We start from the raw sequence: 18,165 nt of genomic DNA on the forward strand, positions 1-18,165 counted from the left end.
TTGAAAAAGCAGATGAGATAATATATTTACAAATAAATGTAAAAAAAAATTAACCTTAGCAAGATTGGCAAGCTAAACTGTCAGCATAATGTACGGAGTTGTTCCACACAGCTGTGACTCTAGGTTAAATAACCCAGAGAAACAAGCAATTCAGGGGTAACTTTCCATCAGTGAAACACTGATATGGGAACCAAAATAACCATAAATTAGATAGATGTTTGGTATTGTCTTACAATGACAGTTTGGCATTTCACCTGTAGCTTTCAAGAGTTCTGGCTCAGCATTAAAGCCATAATAACACAAAAGGACCTTTGATTCAACACGTTTTTAACAGGGGGTTGGTTTCGTTGGAAGTAAACACTGTTGAGGTGTGTCTGTGTTGGAACGTTTGGATTGACATGACATGTGACAAGTTTTGGGTGGGTGGAAGGAAATCAACTGAAATCAAACATGATGAGGAGCTTTGGAGTTAAAAAGAGTGAGTTGAATAAAATGAACATTAAGAAAAAGGTAAATTGGATAAAGAAATCTGATTGATGTTGGCTCTATGAAGATGAAAGTTAAGTACAGTTGGTACACTTTTGTCTTTTACTTCAGGATTCAAATTCATTGTCCTCTGAAATATAAACTAAAAATGGAGAAAAAAATGTTTTAAAATAAAGTTTTTTCTTTAATGTCGTGATTTTAAAAAATTACAACCATGCAAACAATCACTAAGCTGTGTAACTGGAAAACCACTTTTGAAATGGATTTATAAATGAGGGCTGTGTTGGTTGGATAGCTGTGCCTCATAATATCCGGGAACATAGCATTTTAGTGTGTGTTGATTTATTGTCCAACTCAGTTCTGACTTGGTTACCCAAAATTGCACGCTAGCTTTTAGAATCATAATTCTTCTGCCTTTAATGAGTGCTGCAGAGAGTTTCTGTCACAAATGCACCAATTGAAGGTCTTCACTTCACCAGAGCTGGCTCATCAATTCTTCATAAAGCGTCCAGACAGGCTGTTCTCCTGCAGTTCATTGACATTTTGCCATCATGAAATTGATATGAGAAGCATAACACCAAGAAAAATGTGATAAGAAGGATAACTTCAGAACTGTCCTGCACACATACTGCACTTGACATTGGATGATTTGCCTTTAGGGATTTCTGGCTCTAACTTATTTCTCACAATTAGTTTAACGATCATATCTACTTTGATTACATGTTGTTAGCAGGAGGTTGGCTGAACCAAAAGCAGAGTCTGTTAATGTGTTTCTGTTGGTTGTAAAGTTTTGGCACAATGTGCCATCAAATTCTGGGCGGGGATAACTCATTAGTGGAGTCGGTCGTTGGACAATCGAAAGGTTTGCTGTTAAATCTGGGTCCTCCCGACTACATGTCCTTGGTCCTTGTGAAAGAAGTCAAAGCTACTTTCTCTCACAGTCAGGTACAGTTTAACAAACCAACAAGTTTAACACCAGGCAACTGAAGAGAAAAGAATATACACAGAAGCTACAGAAAAAACACAAACTATGACGGTAAGTGATTACATGGGAACCAAGAGCACAAAAAAACTTGAGAACTGTACCACAATGACAGTTTGACATCTTAATGATACCTTCAGGGATCCTGGCTCAAACTTTTCGCAAATCATATATATACCCAGTGGCATCCCAGTGTAGGTCACTGGACCCAGTGATATCCCAGTGTAGGTTACTGGACCCAGTGATATCCCAGTGTAGGTTACTGGACCCAGTGATATACCAGTGTAGGTTACTGGACCCAGTGATATCCCAGTGTAGGTAACTGGACCCAGTGATATCCCAGTGTAGGTAACTGGACCCAGTGATATCCCAGTGTGGGTAACTGGACCCAGTGATATCCCAGTGTAGGTAACTGGACCCAGTGATATCCCAGTGTAGGTTACTGGACCCCGTGAGGTTTTCTCTGAGGGGCAGGAGGAAATGTTGATCCTCAAAAATTAAATAAATAAATAAATAAGCCACCACTTTCATGGTTACAACCATTTGTGACTCTGATTAAAAATACATACACATACACATGCATGCACGCACACACACACACACACACACACACACACACACACACACACACACACACACACACACACACACACACACACACACACACACACACACACACACACACAGAAATTTACCTATGTGTTCTTTATCCAGCTACACTGTAGTGTTTGAGCATAGATACTGTTGAGGAAGAACCCATGAGTCAAACAGGAAGTGTTTTATGGTCAGTCACAGAGAGAGACATTGCTCTGGATTGTTGGATTTCAATAAACCTCTTTTAGAGGTGTGTAAGCTCTGTTTTTGCTTTTTTTGTCTTACTGTTACAACTTACCTCAGGATGTGTTACAAAGGGCCTCCATGTATTTGACGAGGATGAGGTCTGTGATATTCTTGCAGAGGTTTGAATTGGTGCCATTCGTAGTAAACAAATGTGGGAACTTTGCATTAAAGTTTGAGAACTCTGACTCAAAAATTTAGTGAGTTGGAGGTATTGAAGCAAGCGTGTTATAGCCATACCTGGTCTCCTCCTTGTGTCACACAACTGCTAAGTTCCTAAATTACCTTTTTGGTCCATTCAGGATCTGAACAAAAGAAAATTCAGTTCCTGGAAAAAAAAAACTCTTTAGGAACAGAAGTCCTCAAGGTGAAGTCAAAGTGGAGCTCCAAGATGAACGGAAATGCTAAGAGAAGTAAACAAACAAAAAAAAAACAGTCATGAAAGCTTGCTGCTGAAATAAGTATTTGTGAGACCCTAAAAAGTAAACCGCTAACAGACTATCACTTATTTAAGAGTAGAATGACAACAGCGACCAGGCTGAGCTCTAACTTATCATCTGAGACTCTGTTTGTACCCAGAGGCTGGACGTGGAGGACTTTTTTCTTGCTGTCGTAGCAATCATTTACCAGCAGGGGGTAGGGCAGAACACAGTAACTCAGGTTGGTTCTTCAGTGGGACTTGATAACAGAGCAGGTTCACACCACACATGAAAGTTTAGGACACAAATACTTCCTGCTGTACGTATGTTCATACATGTATATGTATGTTTCCTAAAGATTCAACTCTTCCATCAGCTATAATATTCTATTGAGAATAACAGAGATAGTTCTTTTTGAAGAAACCTTGAAGGTGGCTGGTGACATTGTGATGAAGAGAAAGATAAAATGACGCAGCCTGTCAGAGCTGACACAGGCTTAAACTGAGCCCAGGAAAATAGAAAATGAAAAAATACAAGGTGAGATATCTGACAAAAACACTGCCATATCCATATCCCTAAATAAGCCATAAAGGAAACTAGAAAATTATTTTCTACGGGTTACAATTTAAACTTTTTGGTATTCGACTGAGAAAAAATGAAACATGTTTAGGTCTTACAGGTTTATATCATCTGGGTGCTGAAGTAGAGGTGTTAAAGAGCAGAAATAAGATTGGAAAAAAACACAAAACATGAGCAAAGAGTGAGCATTTAAGGGCATTTATCTGTTAAAGATACCAAACTCATAGAAGTGCAGATGATTTAAGATTGAGAGGCCTTCTTACACAGCTTTATACACACTTTAATGACACGGACACGTTTCTACATGTTTGACTAAATACACAAAAAAAGTTTGATTAGACAGAAAATCTGATCATTCTTGCCAATTTAAAGGTAAATGCTCTCATGTGAAAGTCAGCTTTTGAAATTGAGCTGGTTACATTTTTACCAAACCACACAGCAAAACCTGAAATGTGAGCAAGTGTTTTGTTTTACTTATTTCTGACAAAGTGGTCTGATAAGATTATATATGAGCTACACTTACCTGACAGGTCCAGAAAATGTCTTCCTTTAATACAAAGACAGAAAGTCTTTTTTTAAAGATGTTTTTCTTGTTTAAAAAGACTTAACATGTATGTTTTTGAAACAGACATCATTTTTGTCCTTTATTGCAAAAAGACATTTTTATGGGACTGAATGTTGCTCATATTTAGTCACAGAAGTTGATTTTAACCAAAAATAAGACATAAACGCTCAGATTTATTTCACTCTCTCTTTTTTTTTTTTTTTTAACTCAGTAGCAACTGAATCATCAGAAAAATAGATTCTCTCTCTTAAGTTCAGCATCGAAATTTCTTCCATTTTCTCCTCTGGTGCCCTCAGTTGGGAACCACTTCCCACAACTAACAGCACGAAGCAGATTTATTGTTGGTTCAATTCTCTGTATCAGTGGGGACATGCCGAACAGTTCTTGTTGAAATGTTATCTTCATGATAACTTGTGCCTTCTTCTAACCTCCTCTGACAAAGACACGATCACAGCGAAGCAGCCGATCAATCAATGGTACCATATCAACAGAAGACTCTCACCCTCATGTAGCAAACACACAATCTTCACATACTGCAGAAATCAAAACAGATGCTGGAGTCTGACAGTCTGTACACCAGGTCACATGGTTTCTATGCCTTGTTTTGTTATCCTCATCCTCAGGTTATTCTTTTCCTGTACCATCAACAATGGCAAAGATTATGAGTCCGATAATAACTAGCGCGGCGACCACCCCGACACCGATGAACACCAGCTTCATCTTCTTGTTTTCCCACATTTTCTTCTGCTTCACCTGATGTGCAGTCTTCTCAAAAGCTTTGCTCTGGAAAGAAACAGAGTTGAAACAGAGTTTAATATATGGTTCTGTAACCAAACCATCATAACATGTATGGTAGCCTAAGAAATGTTACACTTCACTTTCTGGTAGCTTTTGGGCCCTTACTGAGGAATCCCCCCCAAAAAAGCCTCCTGCTGTTAAAATGTAAAAAGTGAAGTCTGAGCTCCAAGAACTGCTCCTTCAGACAGGGGAGGGGTTGGCAGGTCCATGTGAACCTGGATTGGGCTTTGATAGGGGCCCCTGAATGCAAGGGTTCAGCTTAGGGCTGCATGATTATCGCAATCGCAATCGCAATCGCAATTGCAATGTCAGCACATGCAATTCAGATTTTTCTCCATGATAACCAAGCAAGTCTGTAGGCTCATCATGACACAACTCTTTTTATTCGCAAGCACAATCGCAATCGCAATATTGTCCACCTAATCGCAAATCGCACCTTTTCCCCAAATCATGCAGCACTAGTTCAGCTCCCACATTTGAAGGGATTTCTTATGCATCTTGCTGGAGATTGGTGACATGGACCCCTTGGGGCCATGTTCAAGTCTTCACTGTGGAAAGGGCTGTTCAGGTTGTGGCCTGAAAGCTATTGGTGTCATCATTACAGCAAACCACTGGTGGACATCAGCAGTGAAGGGGGTCATCAGAATGAAGGAGGCCTGTAAGGCCTGCTAGTCCAGACCTGGGTACTGGTGGTTAATAAGGTCATGGACTTCTGGTTTGCTAAAAAGAAGTCCTGAAAAACCACAGGGCAGCTCAGTACAGTAAAGCAAAGAACAGCTGACCCAGGGTGTAGAGCAGGGGAAGGAGCACCGCAGGAGACTCCTGAATCTGACTCACACCCCCTGAGGAGGAGATATCAAGGATGGAACAGTTTATAAAAAAAACAAAACCGTTCGTTTTTTCTCACTCGGTTCGGGGCACATGTGCTTCGTTTGGTGTTTTTCTTTTTTCTTCATTCTAATACTCAGTTTGAAGCGAGTTTGTAGCTTCAATCATACGCATGTGCAACATGAGGCAAAGGACTAAGAAAGTGGAGTGGCTCCACTCTCGAACGATGTATCCCCTAATTCACCAGATGATCAGCTCAACTCTACTTCAGTGGAGATCCACCAAAAGCTGCTTCTGGACGAGACAGCTATAGCGCCATCTACAGGCCTGGCATGCTTACTACAGTGTTTCCAAGCCCTCAGCATTTCTGTGTAAACGCAGATTTTTTTCACTGCGTTTTACACAAGGCTTTGCCTGGACCAGCGTGGATTACCACTGTTTCAGCATGGCTGCCTCAACCAATGATAGTGGTCTAATGGGTTAATGTTTCCCTGAGGGAACAGACAAAAAACAACAACTACAACAGAAAAAATAGTTTAAGTGAATTAAAAAAATCAAAATTTGTCTTTAAACAACAAAAAATACTACTTTACTTATTCATACATGCACATATTTTTCTTTAAAAGTATATTTCAGTTTAATCAGGCTAAATAAAAGAACTCAGCACACCAATTCATAGGGCTGACTCCTGTGAAGTTTTGCCTCCACCCGCTGACGAAATATGCCACCCACTGATCCCCCATACCAGGCATAGGCAAACTACGGCTCGAGGGCCACATGCGGCCTGTTTAACGTTTTAATCCGACCCGCCGAACTTGAAAAAATTAAATGAATAAACCTTGTTAATGTTTAATTTTCCCTGCAATTCTGATGTTTTCCCACTAGATGGCGCACAGTAGATACATTGGCTTTGTTGAGGTGAAGCGTAGGCCTATTACTCCACGTTTGCACTTAATCCCTCTGACCCATCAGTCCTTCTGTAAAGTTGAACGGACCTAAGAATTGACTGAAATTGACGGACCTAGACTGAAAAACACGTTTTTTCTGTCATGGTTTTAAAAATGAAAAAACAAAAATGATGAAAGATTGTGTCAAAATTGTTTGTGTGATATTTTGATATTAAATGTGAACATCTCTTTATAAAATTTAGACAAATAACTCACATTGAAGGTTTATACTATTTTGTATTTGTACAAAACGGAAAAACAGCTTTATGTCTTGTTTCTGTTCGTGTCTTTTATACCCAGGAAATAGACTGATAAAATGTACCTTGGTCCAGCCCCTTTGTCAAATGTTAGAACCCATTGTGGCCCACGAATCAAAAAGTTTGCCCACCCCTGCCCCATACTGTTTGGCTAGATAAATATCTTTTGGTTTTATTTTTCAAATAAAAACATTTAAAAGGTTAAAGGACTGTGTGATAACAAAATAAGTGGTTCATGCCCTCAGGGCAACACCATAGAGGGTTAACACATGTAACACCATACTGCAAAAACTGAAATCCAAGAGAGTGTTTGTCTTCTTTTAGTAGTTGAGAATAACAAGCAGGTTTTTTAGGAGTATCTCTCTATCTACACACACACACACACACTCAGTTTCAGGACTCAGTGGGACTCTGTACTCCAGCAGAGTCCAGCAGCATAATGTGGGAATCTTGTGACCTGCTTTCTGACCTCCGGACGGACATTTGCCTTGTGGCACGTCCTGCACTCACTTTGTCATACCCAGGGAGACCAGCCTGCTTCATTCATCTTAGGAAACAATAGGAAATACCTCTCTAAAAATATCCCCATAAAACACTATCAGGATGTAAATTGTACATTTGTTTTCCTCTCCAGCTCCACCTAAGGAGTATTTTTAGACATCAATATGACTTTTCCTGAGCGCATGTGGACAGGGGGTCAGTAAGCAGTAAACAACACCAAGTCATTCACCTGAACCATACAGCTCAAACACACACACACACACACACACACACACACACACACACACACACACACACACACACACAAACACACACACACACACACACACACACACACACACACACACACACACACACACACACACACACTGACAGTGAAGTGTGTTTGTTCTGTCACTCAAACAGATTTCAGGATCCACCCTACCCTCTCCAGCAGAACATCAGCCCGGTCCTCCAGGTCACCCAGTTTGCCAGCTCTCTCATCAACCTTCTCTAGGTTGTCCAGCATGATGACCTTCACCTCCTCCGCTGCCTCCTGGGTCTGCTGCAGGCGGCTCTTTCCGTTCTCCTACCCAGTCAACACACACATCGAGATTACACAAAGATAAACCAAGTTATTCAAGCCTGATCCCAGAATTTTAGGTGCTCATGATGAATTAAGTTCCTTTTAGTAAAGGAGGCAGTATCCCTTTAACTTTTCCAGAAATATACACACAACGTTTAATAGAAGATAAATTACAAGCAGCAACTACTGGTCAGAAAATGTGAGGCCCATGTGGAAGTAGGGATGGGTGCCGAATTAGGTACTTTTATAGGTACCGACTGAATTTTGTCAAAAGTACCGAGTATCGACTCAGGTAAAACCAAAAGGTACCATATTTAGGTATCTAAACACATCCTTGTGACTGTGAGGGAATAGAAGAGTAGGCAATTTTCCACGCTGCGCATGAACACACCATTGCAAGGTTATATATCAAAAATAAATCTGTTAAATTATTTTTTAAAAATATTTCATTAGTAAACAAATTGATATTCTCTACCACATAAACACAAGAAAGTACCGAAAATTGGTACCGTTGAGTACCGGTACTGATTGCCAGGTAACTGGCTTTGGTACCGTATCGTTTCAGGTGTGAAAGGTACCCATACCTACGTGGAAGTGTTAAAAAATGTAGTTCTCAGAGATTCTGCTTGAGGCTTTTGCATTAAAAAAAACAGAAACTACAAACACACCATGCTAAAAAAGATGATATAAATATATAACAGTTGTGGTTTGAATAGCTCCTTTCTCTACCAGCACACACTGTATTGGGTTTTCATAACTTATTTCTGAACTTAAAAAAACCTGATTGACAGGCAGGCACCCTCTAGCTGTCTGCAAAAAGGCCAAAGACCCGCCTCTTTACCTCATCCATACTCAAAGTTGAAATTTGAGGTCTACATTTTCTACATGGCTCCTGCGAGAGAGTGGCTTCAAAACTCTGAACTAAAAACAAATGGGTGACACCACAGAGACAGCATCTATAATGTACTATACAGCATATTGTAAAGTGTTGGTTGAATCTCAATTACCTCCCTAAGGCCTGATCCTTGAGCCCTTACAGGCTTTATTGAGACCCCCTGGAAAGTGGTTGAGAGCATGAGTCCAGAAGGGCTCACAATGACAAAATTCAGAATGGGTCAGTACTTTGGCACTTCTCACATAACCTGCATTTCATCATCTAGCTCACGTGAGAAGCATTATGAAATATTATTGAACAGTTTTCAGTTAAAAATAAATTTAAATTTTTACCAAAACACTCATATCAGCCAAATCAGCTTTACCAGAGAAACAAAAGAAATATGACCTTAAAAACCTTAATATATTAATCAAGGCAGATGTCTGTCTAACATGAGTCTGGTTCTGTCCGAGGTTTCTGCCTGTTAAAGGGAAGCTGTTCCTCTCCATTGAAACTTATTAAATGCTGCTAAGTGCTGTACTCATGGTGGATTGAGATGAGATAACACTCCTGATCTTGTCTTGATGTTGTGTTTCTGTTAATAAAATGATATTAACATTAATGGGTCTAGACCTGGTAGTGTTTCTGGAAAGTGTCCTGAGATAACGTTTGTTATGATTTGGTGCTATACAAATACAGACTGATTGATAATAAAGCTGCAACTACAGTATGTGTACAGATTAATGAGGATTAGAGCATTTATTCTTTAGGATGGACAGACATATATCTAAAGCATCAACAAAGGTTTTAATTTCTATGACTTTTGTTTGTCATCTCTTTTTTTTTATTTCTGTGTCCAGTGGTTGTTTGCCCTGCCATGTTTTAGGGCTTCCCTGGCAACTCCATGTTTCTATGGTTTTATGACACATTGCAATGAACTCTGGGTAATTCCCTCAAGCTAAGTCCACAAATACGCCCACTTACAGAAAGGGTTTAAAAAGTCAGTGCCAGAACCCTCATAGACATGCCTCAAAGTCAGAGCAGAACATGTGCATCTGGTGAATATCCAGGCAAAGAATTAGATACACACATAAACTTTAGAAATCAGTTTATTAGGGGTGAGTACTGTCAAGAACATCATGATACTTGGGTCACGATATTCTATCCAGTTAACTATTTGGTTGAAAATAACTTTTCACTTTATTGTGGTTGAAATAATGGAAGTCAGATGCAGAGTTTCATACAAACACTTAACTTGAAAACATAAAGTTTGTCAAGTTTGTTGCTCAAACGACTAGAATTTTCTATCAGTCAGTGAATCTGATAAACGCCACTTGGTGTAATCAATGTTACTCATAAAAAATCTGATATTGTGCAAAACATGAATATGATTATTATTTTATCAGTCTACAACACAGCAAAAATTAAACTTAAAATGATTTTAAACTTACTGACCCAAGAACACAGAGAAACATTGATGTTTATGGCATCAAAACCCACATCATCAAGTTTAGGAATGAAATGTTTTAAATACACTTTGAGATTATATTTATTATACAGTTTATGAGCAACATACAGTGGAATAGCTCTTTAGCGCCATCTACTGCAGTGGAGGTGCGGAAGACGTATTGTACTTCTAACTCACCTAAAATTTGAATTTTTAGTTTAACAAAAAATATTGATTTTAAGAGCTGAAATATAAATAATTTTCTACAGGTCAAAGTATTGCTATTTATCGCTAATTTTTTCCCACACCTCTAGTTTATTAGATGCTAACTAATCATAGCTTTGTCTAACTCATGTTCATGTAGGTCGGGGTTTCCCAAACTTCTCAGTTTGTGACCCCAAAAACAGCAAGCCTGTGACCAGTAAACCCTTGCTGTATGACTACACTCACCCAAAAACTGGCAAAACAAACTAAAAAAGGGCTTGAGATACTCATTTTAACTGATTGGTAAAAAATTAGATTTCCTATGTGCGCATATTGCTGTGTTTCTGAAATGGATCTACTTCCACTGATACTGTTGTTATCGGTTTAATGACATCAGGGGTCTCCAACAAAGAAATGTGAATAAAGACCATACATTTTCTGTTTATTCTTTTATATAAAATCTAGCCCCTGCTCTTGTTTATCTATTTGTGTAATGGTTAAAACATGGAATAATAAATAGTTTTGATTTTGGAAGTTGTTTTGAGGCACAATTAGTGATGGGTACCTTTCACATTTGAAACGATGCGGTACCGATCCCCGGTACCTGGCAATTGGCATCGGTACTCAATGATACCAATTCTTGGTACTTTTGTGTGTTCATGTGGTAAAAAATATTATTTTGTTCAATGATAAAGTATAAAATGTTTTCAATTTAACATATTTATTCTTCAATATATATTCTTGCAATGCTGTGTTCATGTCCAGCATGGAAAATTGGCTACTCTTCCACTCCCTCACAGTCACAAGGATGCATTTAAGTACATAAACATGGTACCTTTTGATTTTACGTGAATCGGTCCCCGGTACTTTTGACAGAATTCGGTTGGTACTGATTTAAGTATCTAATTTGGTACCCTAGGCACAATAGGGGGACACAACCCCCACTTTGGGAACCACTGCCAAAGCTAAATTAACAATACATGTGATTAGATTAATGAATGTAGCTGACACGTTTCAGTCCCCCTGCCCCCCTTATACTTCTTTTAAAAGATTTTCATGTTTTTACATGAAAGTACACCGTAGATCCTCTTATTCCTAAAAAGTCCATTAAAAAAATCCATTAAAGGCTAAAAAGTCCATTAAAGTCCAAAGCATGATTTCTGCAGTACTCAGACTTCACATGAAGGTCATTCACTTTGTTCATCAAAGCAGTATTATTTTCTAGTTACATGTGAGCACATTTCCAAAAGCTCTGTCAAGTGATAATCCAAAATCTAGCTTTTAGGACCAGTTGACCAGGTTGTCTGTTTGATATAGATCAGGCTGGATTTAGGTTTGTTTCATAAACACAGCAACATTCCTGCAGTGAGTGTTCAGTCAGGTCAAGCTGTGACACGTTTCTTAAGTAGAAAAAACCAAAAGCACATTTACTGGTAGCTGTCGTTCAGCTTGTTCAAATCATACCTTGGGAAGGATTATCATAAAAAAAACCAGCAGTCTAAATCAGAGTCAAGAAAGTGAAAGAAACCCATTGTGATGAGGTAAAACAGGCTTTCCCAGTCTTAGAGGAAAACGTTCAAGCAGAAGTGAGCAGGACAACAACTCAGCAGCACCACAGACAGGTAAAAACCCATCTGTCGGCACATTGGAGCAGGAAATTTAGAGAGTAATTGTGCCATAATAGGTATTCAGTCTTGAGTAGTAAGAGGAAATCCCCAAGTCAGATGTTGACAGGAAGAGGAAACCAACAGATAAAACACGTAGCCAACACCCGCAGCACCTGTGTTTACCACATGTCCCACTGTTACTTTCTGTTCTGCAGTGAAAACCTGAGACTGAGCACGCTTCAAGTGACTGAGCCCTGAGTAACGAGGTAGCCCAGTTTTAAAGAAAATGTGGGCAAACAAAAGTGTGTGTTTAAAATTCAGCTGAGGACGTCGTTACACAGGAACTGCTGCCCATTCCAGCTCCCTTCTTTGCTTCCTTCCTTCCCTCACTGCCTCCCTCCCTCCCTCCCTCCTGTCTGCATTCATCTACCTGGCATTATTTAAGGAAACCGCACCTACAGTATTTTATGGGTTTTCATTAAAAGGTGTTATCTGTTAGGAAAACTGCTGCACTCCTTTTGCTCTGTGACAAAAGTGTGCTTGAAGAGAGCATGCTCTGAGGCTCATGATGATGATGTTGGCCAATAAAGTCACCTTTGCTCATAACCTGGTTGACTTTCAAAGAAATGCCTGTTTTATAAGACATTTATTACTCTGTGCACACCACTTTCACCCAGTTTCATCTCTATTTATGGCTTATTTATGGCTTTCCTGCTCCTATAATCAACCTGAAATTGACTTTAACCTAAAACTGTAGTTTTCTTAAAGTCTGTTAGTTTTATATGAGGCTCTAAATGTAAGTTATTTATAAATGTTTCACTTAATTTCAGCCTTAAAGTAATTTTATTTACAATTTCGAGTCACTTATTTTAAAATCACATCTATAAAGTAGTCTTTCTTATTGTTATTTATATTATGCACACTCAACATTTTGAAGTCGTCACATTTGACATCGACTCTAGAGTCCACTCCACCAACCCTGTGCGTAAAGGGAGCCTGCTCAGATTGATCCTGTTTTAAAGAAGTTTCTCGCTCCTTTCTGGAGGTTTTCACCTGTTATTAAAGTTATTCACTGTTATGAATAGTTTGTATTAAATGACAGTGATCTTACCATGTCTGTTGCGTCTCTTGTTGTGTTTGTGTTGAAGTCGTCCGTCACCGGATTGAAAACATTGAGAGGACTCCAGTCAACTTCGCAAACAGGAAACTAAACGAAACACCTCTTGAGTCGTAAACCAAGCTAAACGCTGTGCATTGCTCTCACAGAAAAGCCTGTCTAACGTGTTGACGTTTCTATTTTAAAGTATCAGAGCTCGCCCACTTCGCTTTCACTTCTCTCAGCTCGGTCTGTGTGATCTCGCAGTGGGACTTTGAGCAGTCTAACCGCGGTGCGTTCACGGCAGTCCAGGAAAGGTCGGAATTACCATAGTTGGTCATGTGACCACACGCAGACGGGACGTTCCCTCGCCCCTTTGAATATTAAATGTTGTGGACAGGTTAGTGCTTCTGTAAGAGCCTTTGTTTGCGAAAGGTGAACTCGCTGCCTGGATTTCCCCCACCTTTTTTTTTTTTTTTTTTTTTTTTTTTTTTTAACCAGCTTCTGACGGAAGCATGTTCGATGGAAGCCTGTTTCCTACTAGCTAAAAAAAAATAAAATAAAAAAATAAAAGAAGGGATTCTTTATTTGATAAGTCATAATAATAAGGTATCTCATCATGGTAACCTAGAATTTTATAGTTATGACATAGTATCACACAAGTATAGCTCAGTATTTCATTAGCTACTAAGCCATATCTGTGACCTAGTGTCCCACAATTATAAGAAATGTATTCATAAAATAAGATATTGAGTCAAAATGTTGAAACACTAACTCATAATAATGATTAACTTTTTCACAATTGAGAATTTTGAGATATTGAGTCATAATAACGAGAAACTATCTTATAATTATGAACCAGTATCCCACAGCTATGAGATACAGAGTCAAACTAATGGGATACTTTTTCATTATGAGAAGTCAAAGTTGTGAGTTTATGGGTCATAACTGTGACCCAGTATCCTACAGTTATTGGATACATAGTCATGTTTATGAGATACTAAGCCATAATAATAATATACTATCTCATAATTATGATATAACTAGTCAGCAAGAGAGTATTTCACACTTTTGCCTGAATGTCTTTTAATTCTCAGATATTAAGTTGTAGAATGAGAAACTATCTGATAATTGTGACCTGATATCCTGCATTTATGAGATGCTAAGTTATAATAATGACGTACTTTTCCTTTTTTGTAACTAGCACAAATGGGCTTCCACGACATACTGACTTGCAATAAAAACACAAAAACAGCATCATTATGACATTTAAGTTTTCTTGTTATAACAATATAACCCAGGCCTACTGTTAATGGTGTTACAACATGCGTGCTAACTTGTTATGTGCTAATGTTAAAGGTTTTGCATTTTTCTGTGATCAATCATACCGTTACGTCCAAGGAATGCTCTCGTTACTGCAAGATAAAGAGCTACAGAAAAGAATCACGTTATAATGTTATATTTTTATGTGTCCTACTTACTTGACAATGTCTTATTATAACATGAAACACATTGTCGTAACAGGAAACTTTCACATTATAACATGTTACCTTCATGTTTTTTGTTCCCGCTGTGGCAGCAATACACGTCCATAGGTCCAAATGCTGAGACACAGTATTGGTAAAAGTAGTAGAATAAAAATGATCTCAATATTAAACCATTTTTTATGGCTCAGTTTCATCATGACTGCTGTATCTACATCAAGCAGTAATCTCCAGTGTAAAAAAAACGAGACAATCTCCAGTGAACTCTCTCCAGTGTCCACTTGAGGCTGGCTTCGGAAGTACAGGAAGTCTTGTACTCACCAAGCCAAAAAAAGCTGTTTTCAAAGCAGAAATTAACATATTTACAGCCTGGTTCAAAGAACGTCTCCTGTCTGAGTCGCTAATTTCACTACTGGCACTCACTGTACCGGGGGGTCCATTTTTTTTAACACGGCCGTTCAGAGGATAATAAGATCACGAGCTCCCCCAATAAGAGGCACAGCCGAGAGTCACGTGACAGCCGGCGCCCTATGGCTGTAGGCGAAGCCCTTGCCACTACCAACATGGCCGCCATGCTTGATTTGCTTCAAAATTCGTTTCAGAAACAGATGGGTGACGTTGAGGAGCCTATGTCCAGTAATTATACAGTCTATGATCTATGTTAGTCTGAGAAGTATAGTAGCCTTCTTATTACTTTACAATACAGACACAACATTCATAACTAAAATATTCAGACAGAGTCACTCAATTATCATTGTGTGCAAGAACAAAGCAAAGCTCTGTTAACAAAAATTCTTCACAGCAGCTCATATGTAAGCATGCTCTCTGTCTTTCTCAAAACACACAAACACACACTCAAAGCATTCAGGGGTATTCAGCATTCAACCTTTAAGGGTCACAGGGGTTTGGAGCTGAATAGATCTTTGAGGCAGGGTGGATAAACCAATCTAAAATTTAAAGCCACGACAGTCAGTCTGGATTTCCATTAAACCGCGGAGGGAAGTGGAACCACCCAAGGGAAACCCAGGATGAGCATGATCACTGCGCAGAGAATGAGCCTCTGCTGTATTGAGGCAGAGCTTGGCACTACAGTACTAGAGAAGTTTATAACTATATGACTTCTTCTTTTGTAAAAAAAAAAAAAAAAAAAAAAATCACATAGCATGAATTTCCCTTTGAAGTGCTCTGATCAGATCTATGTTGGCTCTGTTTTTCTGTAGGGGGCAAAGTGTAAGGGTCAGTGTAATCTAAAATTATGGATCTTAAATCTTTTCAGTTCAAACCTCATCTTATGCAAACATTTATTCTGTGATTTGCTGACCTTTTGTGATCCGAGCTAATACTTGGTGAATCTAAGTGTTCACTTTCTGCCACTATCAAGATCGGAATGGATTTCATTTCTTTTCCCTCTCTGCTACTGTTTGAAATATGACAAAAAGTAAACTTTGTCAGTTTGTAAGTAGTTTAGTAGCCAGCTATGTTTAGCACTACTGACATCTTGGTACTCTAAGACATGTCAGTGTAACGTTAGTGAATCCTGGTTACCTCCTGCCAGTCATCTACCAAGCAGAGCTAACGTAACCTCACTCTTCATTTTATTGATAGACTCTCAAGTTTGAACAGACCACTGCAGAATAACTGCTGACTGTGGGTTGGATGGACATTAGCACAAACAGTTTAGCTCCTGTGTTAGCCTTTAGCTCATGCTCTATCTCTCTCCTGTTTATCTGTCTTCTGCTCTTCTGTCCTTTTTCTGTCGGACAGTTAGGCTCCTGTGTCCACTATCACTACAAAATTAATCACAGAAATTGTTTTCAGCAGAGAAAAACACTAATCTCTATCTTCTCACTTCTAAACTTGATCAGCCAGTGTGGTGTTGTCATAGAGACTTGGATGAGCTGTACATCAATTCGGTCTTGCTCGACCCAATCGGGAAATAGTATTTAGCATTAATCTATACTAGTGCTGATAATCTGGTTTTAAAGTGTGGGTTATGATCGGGCATCTAGAAGGGAGACTTTTTTTTAAGATCACTTAGGAAGTCCTCAAACCCCTTTAACTAGAAATTTTGAAATTTAGAAATTTAGAAATTTTAATCTAGAAACAAGTAGGCATTGAGAAGTATTTCAGAGTGTTGAAAATAGAAGAAAATGCTCAACTCTAAATTTAACTACATGAAAAAGACTTCTTGAAACACAAAAACAAGTAATATTTGCTGAAAATAAGTTTTGTTTTCTTTTTGAACTTTTAATTTAAGCAATTAAAGCAGTGGAACAAGAAAATACTTTATTAGGAAAAAACCTCGGTATTAGAGAAGTATTTTTTCTGCTGCAAAGAAATACACTTTTTTGTAAATACTATTGCCTAAAAAATGGACTTTAGGGTGTGTGAATGTACCAGGATTTGTGGCTGCTGTGTCTCCTCCACATAGTTTTTACATGATGCCATTCAATGGTTAAAATCTGTTTTCAACACATGTATTTTGTGTTTATCTTTAACCAAGCAAATTTTGGGGGTTACTTAATTTTGAATCAATTTTTATTTTGATTAAATTTGGTGAGAGAACCCGTTTAGCTCTGAATTTTACCAACCATTTAGACCAATATATTGAGACATGGTGCATTTGATAAGATCTTTGGTATGTACCGATACACGGTACACGTACTCGACGAAACCAGTTTTTGGTACTTTTTTGTGCTTAAGTGGTAAAACAATCAAATTGTTTAATCATAAGTATAAAACGTCTTCAGTTTAAAATATCTATTCTTCAATATATAACCTTGCAATGCTGTGTTCATGTACAGCATGGAAAATCGGCTTCTCTTCCATTCCCTCACAGTCATAAGGATGCATAAGGATTTAGGTACTTAAACATGGAATCAGCTCCTATCACAGGTAACTGGCTCCACCTCCTTCTCGTTCATCCTCGCAGCGTCTCAGCTCTTTTACACAGTTGGACGCTGAGCTTCTTCTGACTTCAGTGGGGAAGCGTAGAGTGGGTTGTTCCACTGTGGAAACTGGACAGTTGTTGGATAAACGCTGGGCTTTGTCCCGCCCATCGGACGCTCAGCGTCTCTGGGTGTCAGTGGGCTGGCCTGGACGCTGGGCTTCTGGATGATGATTGGATGATCTGTCTGAGGCCAAATCCCTTTTTGATTGAAAGTGAAATGAGCCAGTCAAGGATCTTGAAGTATAACCCTCCACCAGGGCATCTTCTGTGTTTTACAGTTAGTTGTTCTGGACTGATCCTGAGGTTTTGTTGATCCCCAGCGAGTTTACTTTTCTTAAAAACGACGAGCGTTGTGTTTAAAGATTCTCTCTCTTTTCAACAAAAAGCAGCTCCAGCTCCAGCTGCGAAGCTTCTCCCCCTGTCAGTCACATTTGACAGGATCAATCATGAAAAATTGTTCAGGAAATTGCTGGGAAGAGGTGTCCCTAAATTCTTAGAGAGAATTTTAGCGTTTTGGTATGCCCATCAAACTTTTTATGTAAAATGGGACAATGTTATATCTGCGCCATTTTGTGTGTGTAATGGGGTCAGGCAAGGAGGTATATTGTTTCCTATTTTATTCAATGTTTACATGGATGACTTATCTTATCAACTGAATAGGTCCAATACAGGCTGCTGTGTGGGCAGTACTATTGTGAACCACCTTATGTATGCGGATGACTTGGTCTTAGTCAGCCCA

The 18,165-nt window shown here is 38.9% G+C and overlaps 1 protein-coding gene across 1 annotated transcript; it reads right to left on the minus strand.

Annotated features, from left to right (window-relative positions):
- Positions 1-3,582: 3,582 nt before the first annotated feature.
- vamp5 (vesicle-associated membrane protein 5) lies at positions 3,583-13,290 on the minus strand. The gene is made up of 3 exons (XM_074669780.1): positions 13,008-13,290; positions 7,624-7,767; positions 3,583-4,651 (listed from the first exon to the last, which is right to left on the minus strand). The coding sequence occupies exons 1-3, from the start codon at positions 13,008-13,010 to the stop codon at positions 4,493-4,495; spliced, it is 306 nt and encodes a 101-aa protein (XP_074525881.1). The 5' UTR covers positions 13,011-13,290; the 3' UTR covers positions 3,583-4,492.
- Positions 13,291-18,165: the final 4,875 nt, after the last annotated feature.

The sequence above is a fragment of the Halichoeres trimaculatus genome, unplaced genomic scaffold, assembly GCF_033239565.1.
Source record: "Halichoeres trimaculatus isolate MK-OKI-2021-1 unplaced genomic scaffold, fHalTri1.1 fHalTri1_scaffold_5, whole genome shotgun sequence".
Lineage (NCBI taxonomy): Eukaryota > Metazoa > Chordata > Actinopteri > Labriformes > Labridae > Halichoeres > Halichoeres trimaculatus.